This window comes from Pelecanus crispus, chromosome 5 (genome assembly GCF_030463565.1).
Source record: "Pelecanus crispus isolate bPelCri1 chromosome 5, bPelCri1.pri, whole genome shotgun sequence".
NCBI lineage: Eukaryota > Metazoa > Chordata > Aves > Pelecaniformes > Pelecanidae > Pelecanus > Pelecanus crispus.
The window spans coordinates 79,406,704-79,425,929 of record NC_134647.1 but is presented as its reverse complement, the minus strand read 5'-3'; the positions used below and the strand labels follow the sequence as shown (position 1 = coordinate 79,425,929).

Here is a 19,226-nt window from a genome sequence, read left to right as displayed (position 1 = left end):
TAGTTCTAGTCACCGTCAGACTTCTGATGTAACACTGACCACGACTTCAGACTGAGATATACTTCTGGAAATATTAGACATACTGGTTTTTAGAACAGGAGCAGCATTCTACCAACTCCTCTGAATCCATGCACTATGCCATTAAAACTAGTTATTTAAATAAGTGCATTTCCAAGAAAGAAACAGTGCTCTTCCGATAGCACAGACCCTCTGAAGTCTTATATTTAAAGGAAAAACAATTTAAAAAATTTATTGGAAACTTCTAAACAAAACAAACCAAAAATACAAAAATCAAATCTGGAAGAAACAGATGGAACAAGCTGCTCGTATTAATAAGGCCCAAGGCAGATTCATATTGAAAGGTTTTCTTTGAACATACGTTTCCGTCATTTAAAGCAGTGCTGGCACACATCACCTTTCGACACAACCGTTCTGAAACTTTATTGTTGTAAAATGAAGTCACCATATAGAGAGGGGGGGAAAAAAGGAGGGGAATAGCTCTACTAATTGTGCAGTCATCTTTAAATTCTTGCTCAATGAGAATACTAAATGTCAGAAAGGAATATAAAAGGGAGGGTGGAAACCAAGATGTTTCTTTCATGTCATCTAATTTTTCTAACAATTCTAGAAAATACATGCTCAAAGTTCATTTTTAGAAAAGACATACATTTAAGTCTTGAAAAATTATTGTACTTGTGATTAAATCTAGATTATAAATTAACATATTTACCTCATTATATCAGAAAGATTGCCTCAGTATCAAGAATTGCTTGTTCTTGACTGACGCAGTATTTCATTATTGTATGGAAACAACTCATCAAAAATAGGTTTGGGGAATGGGTTGGAGATCAGTTGCAAACATTTGATCACCTTAATGATGGGTTTCCAGTTCAAGAATTGTCCATTCCCCTTGAGGGGACGAACAGTCTTCAGATGAAAAGCTTGCCACTGTAATGCTTGCTGAAGAGTCATCAAGTGGAGACATTAGTTCAGTCCACCTGCTGAATGTGTCAACTTGTGATGTACCCTGAGGATTCGAACCATCTCGTGCCAGAAACAGTGTCTGATTGATAAGACATTGTGCTAAGTTAAGGTCTTCAGGAACAGAGTTTTTGAAACCTATATTTGAGTCCTGCTCAGATAACAATTGCCTGAGAAGAGTCCAGTCCTGTTCTGCAAACTGCTGATCTTCAAAATCCACATCTAGAACTGCTGTTTCTGAATCCATCCTCTGCTCAATTGCTTCTCCAACGTCCATCTCATATATTGGAGAAAGGGTTTTTGAAGGCCGGTGCTCATACATGCAGGTTTGTGCCATTGTGTCATAATCATCTATGTCTCCTGAAATAATTCACAATACTGTACAATGTAAAAATTGCAGATGATCCTCCCCTCAGGGCTGTGTAGAGCAAAATTTAACTCATTCAGGAAGGACAATCCAACCAGGTTAAAAAAGGGGGGATGGAGGGTTATACAAAATTGACAAAATTTGATGCATTTATTTCCTATATAAAAAACAAGTTATGATTTATAAATTAAGTTAAAGCAGCGATCACCACTGGTAATTAACAATAACCTCCATAATTAAGTTTCTGATACAGAAAATGACAATGTAAATACACACTCAATGCACATGAAATTTCTCATTTACTACATAAATTAAATTTAGACCAGGAGGTGCATGGAGGGAATTAATAGAGAATGATTACTGAATGGTGACTTAAGCCATGTCAGCTTAGGAGAGAATTAAAAACCAAAATTGTTTATCCACAGGCTTATTTCTACACTGCACATGCAAGGGCAGCTGCAGGCAAGGGCAAGCAAACTTAAAAAAAAAATAGTACAACTTTTAATGTCTTCTTGTTCTGCGGTCTGGCTGAACATAGATCATCATCAGCATTTCATTACTCTTGAATACACAATAGTTGTAATCAACACTATTGTATATTTTTGATGGGATAAACAGACTGAATTACTGGTATAAAGAAGACAAAACACAAAACTAGACAAGTATTCATCTAGCTACGTGAAACAAGTTAGAACTTTTCTGTATATAAGCATTAGTTCTAAGTATAATCTCTCTTTTAGGAAATAAGCTTTTACCGGTAAAATTTAGAATTTTAGACATCTCATAAGCTCTAAATCAGAGTTCAAACCTGCTCCCACTGATGCATATGGCAAATACTCAGTTATATTCAGTGGGAGAAGGATCCAAATTTGTGTATAGTATATAAATAAATAAATTACAACAATAATGCATATAGCTGTTCAGGTAAACAGTTCAGTGCGCTTTAGTTAAGGTTATTACTGTAGTTATTGCACATCCCATTCAGACATACTATATGTTGTCAAGCAGACAAAACAAATACTAAGATTCCATCAAAAGCTGATGCTGTCAATGTTAGATTGGATCAAAAATAACTGAAGTACAGACAACTGCATCCAATCTTGCTTTTAGCATTACATAAAATCTCTTTTCTTGTAGTCAAGTTTCTCATTGAACAGCAGGGTATTGACGGATATTTCAAACAGACAAGCATTCTCTACCCAAGTGAAATACTTAAAAATATTTAAATTTAATATAGTTTCAGCCAAAATTACTTCAGTTCAGGATTCCAGATAAATTGTCAAAGCTTTGACTATTAATTTGTTTTTGAATGACTGAATCTTTCTATTTCTGTACATTACCTGGAAGTAAATCAGTATTAGCGCATTCAGTAGTTGCTGGTTGACTTTCTCTCACTTGACCTTCCTGAGTCAGTATCTGACTCTTACTGCCTTCTACAGGTTTTGCGGAGCTGCTCTTTTGCACATCAGAATTAGTTTCTCTCTGTTGAAGATCCAAATGACAAGGTCTTTCTTGAGATTTTGCATCATTGTCTAAGTATTTATTGCACTGGTGAAATTCGCTAGCCACCTCATTCTTTGTATTTACTTTTTGTTTTTCTCCTGGACATGAACTAGCTGCTGAATATATTTTCTCTGGGCAGTTTTGTTCAGTCATTGAAGCACCTTGATTCTCCTTCACTGGGATTTCACTGCCCTGAAGATGTAGGAGAGAACTTTCACTTTTATCCAATCTATTGTCTCTATCCTTACGCTGCTGGCAATCCAGGAATCCATCTTCAATTTCCAGTGAGTGTCTTGAATGAAAAGTCTTTCCATGGTGCTCTTGAGAAACACTGTCAAATACTTCAGAAGGAGTAAGGGAATCTATTGAATGCTGACGTGAAGTATTAGTTTCCACTCTATCATCAGATCCCAATTCTTCGCATTCGTCTACTGAAAGTAAAACAGATCGTTTGAAATTTTTAGTTTTAGAAAACTCTTGACTTGCAGTATCATTTTCTGTTGCATCTTCAAAAGCTAGATTATCAATTCCTTGGAACTGTTGAGTAGGAACATTTGATGGAGGAAAGCTTTCTGCAACGTTCTCTGCTTCAGATCTGTCATCTTCTGTTTCATCAGCAGAAGAAGAAACTTGGTCTGCTTCCTGAGTAAACTGCGCATTGCCAAAAGTAGAACTTTTGCTTTCTCTAGTATTGGTCCTTGCACTTTCTTGATGGGACCAAATTTCAGGTCTTTTTCTTGGTACTTCGTCATCACTTGTTGAATTAACACGGAAGAGATCAGAACTCTCTTTTTTCATTTTCACTTCTATTCTTAGGCTGCTGTCATAAATTTTTAATTCCTCAGGTGTACTTGTGTCACTGCTGCTTCTTCCGAGAAAATCATGGCATAACATAGTGCTGCATTTAGAAATCCCTCTTTCATTGGATCCTTCATCATCCTGAGAGCCTCCAGCATCGTAATCTTCTGATCTTGGTTTTATATCATCAGAGGATGTGGTTGCACTGCCAGTATCTGATTCAGGACTCTCTTTTGGATCTAGTGCACCAGTACTCCAGTGGTCCATGAAGGGAATTTCTGCATTTTCATGGGTTTCTGGCATTTCTGTAGCATCTATAGGCTCTGTGTAACTAGGTGAACATTTTTCTGTTATTTGTTCTGTGGAACATTCTGAAACATCATCTAAATCTGCTGTAACTGATTTGTATTCAGTCAAGGCTGATGTATCACACAGCTCATCAGCTGTAAGAAATCCCTCCATATGCATCTGAGGAGATGATGCCTCATCCTCTTCACCGGTTGTCGTTCTGGAAAAGCTTGGTAAAGCATTTTCACCATAGTTAAGACCTGTTTCAGAGTTTAATTTATCACTTTGTTCAGTACAGACTTTCGTTGCTTTTGAATGTTTCACCAGTTCTCCTGAAGCTGTAGCCTTTTGTTTGGTTTCCTTGGAAAAGTTTGAGTATCCATCACTGGAAGACTGTGCATGACAGTGAAATTCAGCTGTATTATCATCTTTCTCTGTATCTTCAATCTGTCTGATTCCCGTCTGATCTCCACAGATTTGTCTTGCTTCCATTTCATTTTGCAGAGAAACGTGCAGTTTAGAAATAGTTTTGTCTGTAATTAGAGGAGACGATTCGGATTGTATTTTATATTCCACATTTTCAGAAGGATCTGATAATTTTTGTTTATTAGGTTGACAGGACGCCAGCAGTTTATCTTCGCTGCTACTTTCTATAACAGATTTTAAAGATTCACTTTGCTTTGCAGAATAGCGTTCATTATTGTCATGAAGCTGACCTGCTGCAGCATCGGCCATGCTTTTTTCAAGTTTCTGCCCTGAACTTCTGTGTTCAGAGGTGTGCACATTCTTCTGGACAACAGGAGATTCACTCCTTGAATGTTTTTGGGCAGAGGACTGAGATTTTATTACAGATTGCCCAGCTGTTTTCGGTTTTGGGTCTTTATTATTCATAATCTCAGCATGCTTTGATGGAGCCGGAGTTTTAGGTGTTACTTTTGCAGTGGCTTTTGCTACAGGTGTTTGCGACTGCTTAACACTCTTCTTCTTGGCTGAAGGATGTTTTTCTGGCAGTGTTGTCTGAACCAGATGTTGTAACACATTTTTTTCTTCGTTATGTTTTGGAGACATACCTGATTTCAGTGAATTTGGTGATTCCCCCTGAGGTCCTAACAAACAGTAAAAAAAAAAGACTATAAAGATTGTATATGCCAGTCAAAGTATATTCACCAAATTTCTGTTAGTGCTTGTTTACGTTGAGAAGCTAGTTACTCAACTTTTTATGTAACTAAAGCATTTAAGGCTTGTTAAAGAACTAAGAATTGAGATCTTAAACAAATGCTAGACAAAAATACCATCTTGCATTTACACACCATCTTTAAAACTAAAGCATTTTACAGACTATACATAAAGGAATGCCTTCAACCTGTAACTGAAGTAGTCACTGCTGCAGCAGAAAGCAGCAGCTATCTAATAGTGCATAGAAACACCACACAGCAGCTTAGCACAGGAAGTAATGAGTACTGTATTCAATTTATATTGTAGAGGAAATGAAAGTAGGCAGAAAATAATTACATTAGTTATAATGTGATTAGAATACCAGAATTAATATCCCTGCTCAGTCAGAAAATAGTGCAAGATCTTTAATGACCACAAATTGACAGGACCTGTGTTTTCTATATCATAATGCATTTAAGATAATGTAACTTGAATATTCTTCCCCCCCCGCCCCAGTAAGTGCCAAATCCAAATGGGATTAAAAAGAGCTCCATCCTTAACACTTTGTATCTTTATAAAGCAGGGCTTCCTCTGTGGTCTACAGTGTCATTTCCCACACTTGATATAAATAGCTGTTGAAAGCAAGTATTCATTTGTGGGGTAGGTCAGTATCAGTAGTGCTACCCCCAGGGGGGATCACCAAAAAACAGGGAGGCATAAACTAAGAGTTCATGAAGAAGTCTGCAGTCCAGATCTTTGATGCATATTATAAATGCCTGACCTAGAGAATTCCTGTTGAACTCAGTCATGGTTCCAAGTGCAGAAGTGCAGGGGATCAGCAAATAAAAGACTCTGCAAAGCAGATTAAACAAGCAGAAGAAAACACCAACTGGCAGTGAAGACCATCTTTTAAATATTTTGAAGTTGACACACACTCATTTGCATTTTATAGTTTAGGATTGTCACCAAAAGTGAAATACGGAAAATAAACAGAATTGTTCAGAAGATTTTGCCACATGCTTGCACTAAAACAAAAAAACCGCAACAAACCCAAAGCTTTGCATAATAATGGCAGACCATTTAATTGCTGTACGAAACTCTACCTTGGTTCTTGGGAGAATTGGTAGGTGTGTTTTGAGCCTTTTGCTGTGCTGCAGAATTGCTACTCACATTCCCTTTTTTCTTTAGAACAGCTTGTACATTTTGTTCATTACACCCTTTTCCAGTTGATTTTTTTGTCAGACTGCAAAGAAATTATTACATCCATTATTTCCAAGCTTAAGACCTAGCAATGTGTAGTTCTATTTAAACAAGCAATACATGTGTTTTAATATGTGCACATACATAAACATTGAAAGTGCAACCTAAAAGGTATACTTTTTGAAAGTAAAACCTGTATGTGTGTATATATTTTTTATATAGACACACACATATAAATGACCCAGTTCACAATTTCACAGTGCTTCAGCTGTCTTCCTGTCCAGTTTAGTCTAAGCTATCCCAGAAACGAGAAGTTTACACCACCTTGCGTAGTCATTAACTGTTCCAGTGTGCAGAATTCTGAATGACCTATAACAATTTTAACATGATTAGCATGAAACAATCCAACACAAAAGCCAAATCAATTTTAGCTATTGGAAACATTGCTGTAAAGAAGGTAACTCAAATTGTTTTGCTAATAACGTTCAATGGACAGCCACTCTCAGATTAAAAAGAACATGTTGACTTAACAGTAAGTTTAATAGTTCACCTGAAACTTTTTTCACAAACACACACACACACACACATTTATATATATATGTAAAGCAGCATATTGATTTGTAACATACCTGCTTGGTGTGATATTAGCCTCAAGCTCAGTCTTTTTTTTTTTGTTGGTAACTCCATTTGATGTCTTCACAGATGACTTTGATTTCACTATTGTAAAGTAAATTCTAAGTTAATTATAGAGGGAAATGCATTGCATATAAGTACTGAAAAAATTCTAATATATGAAGATCAGCTATTGAAAACAGCATAGATGCTAAACTTTTAAAACTTTTACCATTTTATATGGCTATCAGTTGACCATAAAATAAAGTCAGCTAGTAGAAGAGAAATTTAATATTCTTATCTCAAGTTAATATTCATTTACAGGGGAAGAAGGTGACTCTTATGAATCTATAGTAGAATTTTTTAAAGCTTCCCAGGCTGGTTTTCAGTGTATGACCAGCCTGGGACAAATCAGAAGGGGACTTCCAAAACACAAACAAACAAACAAATTTACCAGTCTGTTTTTTCCCTTCCTCTACCAGTTTATCCTCTTTGGGTTCCTCTGTCGGTTCACTGGCAGTCTGGATATCTATGCTTGAGTTTGCTGACTTGCTGGAAGTTCCTGCCACAGTCACTAGGGAGGGAGATTCTTTCCCTGTGGTTTTTTTCAATGGTTTTGTTTTGATCTGCACACTTGAGGTTACTGTCAGCACTTTAGGTCTGGCACCTGCAGTTTTTCCTTCATGGTTCTTTAGTCCTTTGACACTTCCTGAATTTTTTTGTCCACTTGCAGATGATGTCTTTTCTGTATCTGGCTTGGTAAGCATGCTTTCAGCCTTCACATTTCCATTATTTTCTATTTTTGTCTTTATAACAGCTCTAGCCTTTGGCGAAGCAGCTTTTTCCCCAGGTTTTGAATCCTTAGTAATCTTGGTAACTATTTTTTTGCCATCTTTCCCCTTTACATCCTCATGCTTTGAAGCCTTATTAACAGTGTTTCTATTGGTGCTTGATGTATGTCCAGATGCTCCTAATCCATCAGATTTCATTTTATCCTGATTAGTGGAAGAATCTCCCCAGCAATCTTTCTTGCTGTGTTCTGTCCAGGAAGTATTCCTTATACGACCAGATTCGGTAATAGATTTGTTTAGCTAGGGAAAAAAAAAAGCATCAGGTAAAAAAAAAAAAAAAACAGAAGACATTTATAACACCAAACTCTCCATAAGCTTTCATTTCTGAAACACAGCTACTTTTTAAGTAGTACATGAATCTAAAGCAACAAGATTCAGCGTAGAAATAATTTTTTAAAAAATTTATATTTTAGCTCAGATTGCTGTCTTTCAAAGGTATAAGAGTACCAGAAATAACTAGAGTGCCTAGTAAATCTCATGCGAAATACTGCTCTGTATGGAGGATACAGAAATATCTAAGAATTTCACTTTTACTTTGGACAAATTACTCTGTAATATTTATTTATATTATTAGTGTCTGCTGAAGTAAGAAAACTTTTGAGTTCTATGTGCATATTTCCAAAGAGGAATAAAGACTATGAGTTACTACAGACATAAACCCCAAAATTAATTCATAATACATATGATGTTTTTAATCATTACCAACAGCGTATCCACCAGATAAGTGACAACATTCATTCTCTCTCTCTCAGGTAAAGATACATACTAAAACTTGGAGAATTAAGTGCAGAAAATGGAATCTTTGTGATACCAGTGTCATTGCAATGTATCCAAGACCATCAAATCATGTGAAACCCATACTCTTTTTCTACCAAATAGTAATGTAGTTTTCAGTGTGAGTCTCAATAGAAGAGTTGTTGAGGGCAATAAAAAAAAAATATTTTTTCAGGGCAGGGAGTGTAACAGCCTGAGTGTTGTGGTGGCTTGTGATAATAGCAGAGATTCATTAGCTCAGTAGCAAACCATTTGCTCTGGGAAACAGATCAGTTTCATTACATAGCGAGAGGGGAATGTGAGACTCTGAACACAAATTCCTGTCTTTTATTTGAGGTTATCTGTTTGAAAATGTCACAGAGCATAGGCTGAGTCCTAAGATGTTTCCAGTAATGGACATTACTGATTCTGCAGAAATAACAGTTCACCAAAACCCCCCAAATTTTTCAAAAGCAAGTTCCATTGAATAATATGACTAATTAATATTGAATTTACAACACATGATTAAAGTAGTTTTGTTTGCAAGCCTCTGAGTATTTTTAATGCTTGGATATAAAAGTTTACCTGAGAACTAGTGAATACAGGTTTTTTACCAAGTCTTCGGTCATCACCCTTGTCAAATGCAGCTGTAAAAGGAACAAGCAGTTTCTTTACTATTTAGCAGGAAAGAAGGGAGACAGAAGACAATCCAGCCTACTCAATTAACATCATCTGAAATCAGAAAGCAGTTCCTTGGATTCCGTCCAGGAAGGCTAATTTTGGTGACATGGCAAATGTTAAGTGGAAATACATGGTTTTATGTTCAGAACAAAAAATGTGGTATCTGCAATGAGGTCACATGGCCAGAAGCAAGTTGTTTAACTCTTCTCTTTCCCCATTTCCATAGTAAGACACACATTTGTTTATCCAAGCTTAGCTCACTTGAAGCTTGCAGTGCACTGAGACCTTTGAAAGTGTACACAATTTACAAAACACACCTTCAAATCTAGAGTACAAATGACTTAAGTGATGTACTGTAATTTATAGTATATTTATTTATACTATTTAAAGAAGAGATTAATTACATTAACATAAATTATATTAGTTTTCAAAAGCGGTGAAGTCAAAATATCTAAACGTACACAGTAAGATCATAGTGCCTCTTTAGATAGCATGCAGTGTAATGTCATGAGAGTTACCCCTGTGGTGATTGTCATGTGGAATTTTCAGGCAGTGAATGCCTTTTTTTTTTTTTTTTTGACAGTCTACTCTGGGAGGGAAGCATTTTTCAATAAAGCCTTTAAATCAATTGCGCTTGTAGAATACAAAAAGGATATTTATAGACACTGTACAGACCCAGAATCGATAAGCTTTCATTTTTGTTTGTATTAGTTCCAGCTGAAAAAAGGTTTTGCAAAAAATATATTAAAAAATTTAAGCATTCAGTGCCTCGTGTTCTGACATACTATTTATACATACAAAAAATGTATCCGTGTATAACACAAAAATTCTGCTGAATTCTTATGGAAGATACTAAAAATAATTTTTATATAGGTCTGTAAAAATCACACAAAAGGTATGCTGAAAATGGCACCCCAGGGATCTAATCCTCTTTCTAGCAATGACTCTGCACATTAATACATACCAATATATTAAGACAAAATCCATATAAACTTGTGCCTAAGAAAACACAAGACATGTTGTGAATGAAAAAACCCATAATATCATCTGTCGTCTTTTAGCGTTTTTCCTCCTCTATTATAGCCTTCTAATTCTATATAGGTTAAATCTCTAGAAGATAAACCACCACCAGAAATCTTTAAGACAAAAGTTGATTTAAGTTATCCTAGACATATTTCACCTGAAGATTAAAATTTGTCTACCAGTATTGTGTGATTGCTTTGCCTGTAATTAAAACCAGATAATTTATGCAAACATTTCAGCCTATCTGTTTACATATAAAATGTATGCTAGCTCTGAGTTATAATTTAATCTAAAAGAAAACAAAACAATTTCTGACAAGATGGAGTTTGAACAACTAAGGCACACCTTGGTCTAAATTTTTTTTTTTTTTTTGTCTTGAAAGCACTAGTGCAAAGCAGCCTAAACATTATTTACAATAAGGACACGATCATCCTAAAACTAAAACACCCCAAAACAAAAGAAACCCACCCTTGTTTCTAAAGCCAGCTCCTCAGCTTCTGAAGGATTTTATAATCCAGAAAGAAATCATAAATCTGTTTTATACAGTAGCAGTGAGATGTTATTTGACTACATCCCTAAATCATGCTTAAGAAAGACTATCACTGCATCTTTCTCTCAGCATGTAATTGTAGAATAAAATCTTCATCTATCTATAGGCGTAAACTATTTTACAACTGTCATATCCTAGCTACTAATGTCTTTAACAAAAAGGACACCAAAATGTTTATTTCTCCTCCGAATCAAGTGATTTGATTTTAGAGAAGTTTTCAACACATTCTTTTCTTTTCTAACCCTGTACTGTCAGAGCTAATATTCAACCATAACCCGAACTCCATCATCAGTTCCGCACCCTCAAAATACTTGTGTACCTCAAAACAAAGAAACGTTCAGAACAAAACGTCCTTTTTGTTGGAAGTGCTGCCTGCTAAAATTTTGAGAGAGCACTGTGCAGCTCCTTAGGGGCTCTCTGCAGCAGCATACACAATATCACAATACCAATCAACTGTGAAGTCGAGCTATCTGCATTTACTCACAGTGCACGAGATATGCATTATGCAAGAGACAAGCAATATTTGTACATTATGTAGAAAATGATAAAGGATAGAAACTGCATTCATAGAACGGATAATCTGCTTTGTGCAAATTTAATTCATCCACAGTGCTTATCTCCTTAAAAATGAGACAGATAAGGTTTTTAATCCTACTGCAGTATTTCCAGTAATTTAGAGTAGCTGTAAATAAGAATAGAATTGATCTACGTGGTTTTGGTTCCTATTATATGCACTCCTAAAAAGAAAAGCAGAGGAGACTTTTCACAGAAAATGACTTACTGATTTCCATGTTTGAAACTAGCTAAGCCTGCTACCATGCTTCTGTTCTAAAATACTACTTCAAAAATCTACAGCATCACAAATTTTGCTTTAATTTGTATCTGGCTCCACAATACCCCCTACATTTTTACTACTAAACAGATTGCTAAAAAATGCTAATGCCATTTGTTGCCAGACATACCTGCTTGTATTTTCTGTTGATGGTCTGGCCTCATCAGCTTCCAGCTTTCTGTGTGACGAACAGCATAAAAAGACTGAACCAGGAAGACCCAGAGCTTATCACGCAGAGCCTGGATCTTGCACGTAAAACCCTGTGTTCAAGTAACAAATCAGCAGCTGGCGAGGGGCATATTGTCATAGCAACCAGTCATTATTCCTTTCAGAATCTACTTACTCCCTAAGCTAGATCAATGATGTCATTACTTATATTTTATAATGGCCTGGTAGATAGAGATGCTGTTTTTGAAGGATTATTGCCCACCACAGTAATTTTTTACAATACTTTAAAACCAAGTCACTTCAAGGCATACTACAGCACTAGAAAACACCACATTGCTCTTTTTTCTTTCCTCTTTTTTTTTTTTTAAAAAAAAAATGAACCCCATAATAGCTCTTTACTGTCAGCTGTGTCACAACAAGGTCAAATACTCTAGGGAAAAATAATGTATCTGATTAAATTTTCATTGCTTTTACCAAGAAGATCTACAATAGCACCAGATTGCAGTAATTCATTTTGCATTTATTTTTCATTCTTTGCTTGTAGCATCATTCTGGATTTTAATCAGTATGTCATACTATTCATGAATTATCCCCAGCATTGCAGTCAACCACAGCTTAAATACCATTATTTAGATTGTGTGGATATAGGCAGTATGTTGCGCACATGGAGACTGACACCTCCCCCCGGTCCAAAAAAACACACGCTGGATTAAGAGGCAGCCCTTGCTTCAGAGGACAGTCTTAAACAAAAAGCTACAAAAAATGTAGCTATGACTTTTAGAAAAAGGGTGGGGGAAGATACATAGAGAGAAAGAGAACAAGCTCTCTTCCCCTGTAAGTTTAAGGTAATGCAACATTCTGATAAGTTTTTTCTCATCACAACTTTAAGGCGATAGTAAAGATCAACAGAGCAGCGGTGCCCATGGGACTTACACAATAATTATTTTTTTATTGCCATAGATAGGGTTTCTCTTTAAAAGAAAAAAGTGTTAATATCCGGTAAACAAATGCCAACATTTTCTGCACTTCCAGCGGGACCTTGGATTTATGCAGATGCTTTTCTGTGTGAGCCCGGTTGCAGGACAGAGCCACCCGAGCTCAAACCTCATCATCTGACTTGAACTATTACATGAAACAATGCCAGAATAGTTTTTGCTACAAATACTGCACATTGAAAAACCTACCATCTCCTTCACATTTGCAGAGTCCAACAATGTATCCACAGCTACAAGAAGAAAGCAGCTATTTTCATTATTAATGCTTTTTTCAATTGCATTAAAAATTAGTTCTAGAAGGTCAGGTTTGCTGCTCATTGCCTGCGCCTGAGGAAACAACAAAAGAGAGCCGTTTAAAACAAAAGAGTGCACTTCATATGCAAAAGCATTACTGAGCAGAGAGGATCTGCTGTCACGCTGTGCAGGAGGTATTCCAAAGCTGAGCATCTTCCTTTGTATCCAATTCCATAGCCCCACCCCTCCCCAGGCCTCTAGCAAATCATCCCGAGGCCTCTCCCTAACCCAAATTTCAGGAACAAGCATACTGCGACGAGTTTACAGCCACATGCAACTCTAGATTCAAAGACAAAATGTTTTAACATCTCCTTATTTATTTTTTTAATCCTCTATACATATTTAAAAAAAAAAAAAAATCTTTCACGGAAGGAATGAACCAGCTAGATGACCAGATATATTCTCACCAGGACCTGCAGCGTTGCCACATTCTTGCAACCCGCAACAAAAATCAGCAGAAGTTTGATTATGAGTATTAGCACTATAGTCCTTCTTTTAAGTACATGCTGTTGTTCTAGCGGTCCGAAAGCTTTTTCGAAGCTTATGTATATACTTATCTCTTTGCAACACAGAAAATGTCCCACTAAATTAACTGGAACTTTTGCTTAACTGAGGCACATAACCTGAATGCAGCATCAGCCCTGTGTATCAAAGTATTAATACGCTTTAAAACAACACTGAAAAAACCCCACCCCCCAAAAAAAACTTAGCACTGCCTAAATTTTTATTTTCCATAGAATTGTACTTTAAAGCAAAAGTTGAAACTATTTTGATTATTTAGCAGCCTGAACTATCCAAAGTGTGACATAATTCAATTTATTTGGAAGCTTAAAGTAACTCGAGGGCACTTTTACCTGCAGCAAAATAGAGAAGCCTTCACTTTGTACTACGTGTAGGAAGTTTGCCACAATAAATGTTATGCATTCTTCTTGTAGCCTGGACGCCAAGGCCACAGCTGCCTCAGTCCATTTCACTTGGGGAAGACTATTGATCAGCCGGTCGCTCTCCATCAAAAGCAAAGCAGCGTTCTTGTGGTTCTTAAAATAAAACCAGAAATTAGCCTGTTGCCAAGTAATCACCTAAACAATTGCTGCTCGTAAAATAGCTTCTGTTCAGTTACTGAACACTTACACGAGGATCCACTCATGTATTAACTTCCCTTTAAATACATTTGGATTTTGATAATTCTGAGCATTATACCTTCGAAACGAAAGGAGAAAAAGAAAAATCTACTGCTTCTGTTTAGCCTGCTGAAGTTAGGCAGTAAAGTTTTTGGTAGCTTTTAATGTATTTTTTCAACTCTGTGTTGTTACATATTGCAGTCCTGAAGGAAATAAGGCAAATGTTAACTGGAGAAACTAAATAGACAAGAACCTCTTAGGTCACTGAAAGATGTAATAAACTCTTGAATAAAATGGGTAAGTGAAAGTTTTAGGTGCGTGTGGATGGCCTGGCATTTGCGATACATAAATACCCAAGCTTTTTCATAATTATGAATCCTTTCGTTTTATTTAAAGGACTCGGACATCAAATACTTGTCTTCCCAGATGGAGTTTTAACTGAACTTTTTGTCTAATGTTTCTCTAAGAAACATAACTGTTACATTTATAGTTACATTTAAAACAAGCAGACAGACTTCCTAATATTTATTCCCCTGGTCTGTGCCTTTGGTTCTTTCGTATTTGTCTAAGTATTTGCATTACTTCATCAGCATGGTACCTGAGGGCAACTTCTGCTGGTTAACACATAACTTAAAAAGAACTTGCCATTTATTGTTACCCACATCAGAACGGATTGAAAGCTCTACTCAGTGTGACCTAGCAGGTCACTGATAAGTTATGCAGCAAGATCAGTAACACTGGAGAAAGCAACAATTCAGATAAATATTTGACACAAAAAACCCCACTGTAAATTCAGATTATAATCATGTTTGTCCCATGCAAAGTAGAAAGCAGGGAGGATTTTCTTCATGCATCTTGTAGTTAAAACATAAAATCTGGCCAGCCATTGTTCAACTATATTTTTTTATTATTTTACTTATCTATGTATATAAGGTAAATTAAGGATTAAGTGTATGCTTATGGTTTGATCTTACTCCCACTGGACTCAATTACAAGCACTTTGAATTGTCCAGAATTCAGCCCCTGCTCACAAGGCAATAAGCATTTACTCCCATTAGACACTTCCAGTGAAATATAAAATGCCTTCAGTGACTTCTAGTTTTATCAGCACTTTGTAAGAGTGGCTCTAACCGTATTTTACTTCTCTTGTTATATTTTTTTTCTAACCATTCTGAAGTGGAGTCCACTTTCCTTATCTAAAAAAAATGGTAGTTTTCTTGCATGTAGTTGAGACACCAGGGATAAGTACCTGAACGGTGTTTTAAACTGCACTCCCATTTTAATGTTTCTGTGTTCATCATTGTGGCTTCCCAGAGATTTTTCCAATCAGCAATTGCCTTTTCTTTGCACCTTTTCTTCCTCTAAAGGGCTGCCCCACACTAACAAGCTTTCAGTAGAGTCACACTGTTTAACTGCGTGTAACTGTTTTACAGCGGAGAACTGCAGTAGCAGAGAAAAGAGGATCGTAAAACATACAGTAGCCCCTGCAAAATTGATTTTAGACATTTTCTTCTTTCTCCCTCAAGCAACCTTAAGCGTTTTTGCAGATTGTGAAAAACTCCACTGGGAATTCCCCAAGCTTTTGGACTCAAGCTTCTCTTGGTACAGCCACATAGCTCTGAAATCTCTTGTTTTTCAGGCTTTCACCAGAATATGCAATAGCAGCTGCTACTCACAGCTGACCTGCTGGCCTCAGCACTTGATGGGGTAAGCACTGCATCAAAGAAGTCCGGAGAAAAAACATTCCCAAGAAGCCTTCACAGCCCTTTCGGCGAGGGGCAGTTCTTGGCCAGAACCACTTCAGCGTCCATCTCTTGAACTAGGGGTGTATCTGGCAGTATGGATAGCCATACCTGAGCTATTTAGGTTGGGTATCAGCAGTAACAGAGACACAGGGACAAGGACTTCAGCATGAGATACACGAGACATCACATACTTAGCTGTCTGGTGTGTGCCAGAACGAAAATCATCCTGGGAATGTTACCTGAGTTAGCTAATTAAACTTTGTGTATGCCAATCCACATTACAGCCACATACATGTACAGTCATGCTTGGCAGCAGCTGTACAGGTTTACCTTTAGCTCCTCTACCTACTATTCATATCTCTGTTACAATTCCATGTATTTACAGGCTAATAATTACTGGACCAAATTCCTGTTAACAGGTCTAAGTTTTATACAGAAACACAATTAGAAAATATTTAAGTTTAGGCAGATCTAAATTGGAACAATGTAAATATGTGCTGCAAAAAATGAATGCGGAACTCTGAGGGGACCAATTCAGTACTGTTATCTGAGAAGAAGAAGATACCGATACTATACTGTTATTTTATTTTTGAAAAGTCAGCTTGCCTGTAAACAAATGGCTTGTGATCACTGATAGCCAGTGATCACCTGAAGTCTGGCGGGGGTGGGGGGGGGACAAAAGTACATTTTTTCCAAATTAGAATATAGGCAAATAGGAAACGGCCACACAAATGATGCACGTTGCCACCTAACACAGAAATTGATACAGCAATTTGCTGTTCCTCACTATCTGAATATAAAATGCTGTGCTATGATGTCACAGCTGTGTTTCATCAACTTCTTTTGCATTATTATGCCGGACTTGGATGTGATTATCGCTAGGCTGTGTGCCATGAAGCATAACAACAACATCTGCACACCAAAATCTGTTTTTAAGTTGTTCTTTTAATGGGAACTTTTACATAGTATAAGTGTACCACAGATTTAAAATACTATATTTATTATCTCTTAAATTACATTGCACAGCTAAATAAGGAAAAAATTTACACTGCTCTGTTTTTTATATAAGGCACACTATATACTACTTACCAAAGAGTTAATCAACATAACAAGACAGTTGTTCTGAAGTTCAGGAGGTAAACTGGCAAAGCTTCTCTCTGACAAACATTTTGCAAAATGTTTTCCTACCCATCTGTTGAAAAAAAGAGCCTTTCTTAGGTAAGGAAGATGAAAAATGTTATATCTTCACTTGTTTGCATCAGTGATACTTCTACAGTATTGTGAAGAAAAAAAAAATGTTTAAAATGTGAACATTTGATATGCCAAAATAAACCCAACCTCGCAAAGTAAAATAATTTCAACAGAAAGCAGAGAAATTAAAAACATAACCCATACTTTATTTTATTTTACTTACTTCATGCAAGCAGCATATAGGTTTTCCACTCCCAATGAATGAGCAATAGCCATGCATTCTAGTACAGGTTGCTGTTTTCCAGGAACAGGCTAGAGTTGTTAGCAAATTATCACAATTATTGTACATTCTGACTTACAGAAACTGTACAGAAGTACAAAATCTTCAGTTCAAACAGAAGTACCGTTAGCGTCCATGGAATTTAAGTTGGTTTGTCTTTTTGCAGAATAGGGAAGTCATCTGCTTCCACACACATTCAGCCCAGTGAGCCTAATGCATGAAAATGCTCGACTCTAAGCAGCTGTCTGTTTTTAAACTAATTTTAATTGAACAGAAATATTTTCTAAATACATGCCCATGAAATCCGATATGCAAATATACAGTATTTCCATATTCCTATTAAGAACAATTACATATACAATGGAATGTATTAAATTATACTCCATGTATATATTGAATTGATCATGTGGAATACCGCTTTTCATCAGTTGTGGTTTACAAGCTTCTATAAATAGGTGGATGATACCACAGGCCTCACTCCCATCATCAATCCCAGTGAATTTAGCAGATTTACACATAAGAACAGGGTCTGTTGAATTAAGCTAACACCTTGACCATGCAGTTGTTAAGTATCTCATCAATATGATGTGTAATAGAATGAAAATTCTTCTTAGGCTTTACGGTTCACAAAGTAGCATGAGAACTGACATACCTTTTGGAAAAAATTGCAGTAATCTCTTTTCAAAATGTAGACAGCTACTTCTTTCAGCCCATCTAGTCCATACATATCTGCAATGCCCAACATGCGACTAAAGAGAAAGCAGTAGCAACAGGAAGCAAAAATCATTTTCATATACGCATTTTACTTACAAGACAACTTACATGCTAATTTCACCTCTTTGTTCAGTCACAATTTACTGCAGAAATAGATCGATAACCAAGTGTGAAACTTGCCAAAGAATAATCTTCAAACAGGAACGTGTATTGACCTAATAACCTCCCAATGACCGGGTCCAGTCTATATAAAAGTAAGCCTCAGCCACCAGCTGAGAAACTGTTCAGAAGACTCTCAGTTTCTCTATTTTAAGGGTAGAAAATGAAAATGGTACTTGTGCCAGCAGAGTTTTGACATTTTGTAGGTTTTTTCCAAGGATTACATAAAATGTTATTGATGACATCGTATCTGAGAATTATGTCCCTTCCAAATACTAAAAAGCACAGTGAGCAAACTATAAATTATTTTACATAATAATCAATACCATATTTTTATTTTCTATATCGATTCTTTACCTAAACATTGACATTGGGGCATATTATAAACAAGTCCATATTTTTATTTTAGATAATCTTTGAACAACAATTTCTAACATTAAGAAATTGTAGTGTTTTAATATTTAGTGGCAGAGTTCAACAGCTAATACATAAATGGTTTCAGGGAATAATTCACACATTTCAGTACTTACTTCACTAATCCAGGATTATGTACAATACTGTGATTAAAATCTATCCCAGAAGAAAATGCCAATGTTTCCATTGGTTGCTACATATCATCTTTTATGGATCTAAGACTAACTACTGAGTCTTCACATCAACTCAAATGATTAATTAAAAATAAATTCCAAATATTAACTACTATATATTATCACACATTGTACACATTATTCTGAAAACTAAAAGGAAGGTACAGGCAAATTGGGAATTATTTTTGGTATAAAACACCCTCCTGTTTTTCACTGTCCTTACATAATATTCCAAAAATGTCTGGCCCACTTTTTCCAGTAGCTGCCAAATAAACAAGATTTCTTCAACAGCTTTATTTTTGGAATTTCCTCAAGTATGTTTAGGTGTGATGATCTTTGTATTTGGCATCTTTGTCTTATTTATACTACATGAAGAAT

At 36.2% G+C, this 19,226-nt stretch overlaps 1 protein-coding gene across 1 annotated transcript in view; it reads right to left on the bottom strand.

The window, feature by feature from the left end:
- Positions 1–329: 329 nt before the first annotated feature.
- BTBD8 (BTB domain containing 8) overlaps positions 330–19,226 on the bottom strand; it is a 36,038-nt gene continuing 17,141 nt past the window's right edge. The window contains exons 7-18 of the mRNA XM_075711133.1: positions 18,041–18,137; positions 17,332–17,420; positions 17,007–17,109; positions 13,906–14,088; positions 12,947–13,084; positions 11,725–11,854; positions 9,094–9,155; positions 7,359–7,995; positions 6,922–7,009; positions 6,196–6,335; positions 2,689–5,043; positions 330–1,341 (exon numbers count right to left, since the gene is read on the bottom strand). Coding sequence (XP_075567248.1) covers positions 872–1,341; positions 2,689–5,043; positions 6,196–6,335; positions 6,922–7,009; positions 7,359–7,995; positions 9,094–9,155; positions 11,725–11,854; positions 12,947–13,084; positions 13,906–14,088; positions 17,007–17,109; positions 17,332–17,420; positions 18,041–18,137 — 4,492 coding nt within the window. The 3' untranslated portion in view covers positions 330–871. The remainder of the gene's footprint in view (positions 1,342–2,688; positions 5,044–6,195; positions 6,336–6,921; positions 7,010–7,358; positions 7,996–9,093; positions 9,156–11,724; positions 11,855–12,946; positions 13,085–13,905; positions 14,089–17,006; positions 17,110–17,331; positions 17,421–18,040; positions 18,138–19,226) is intronic.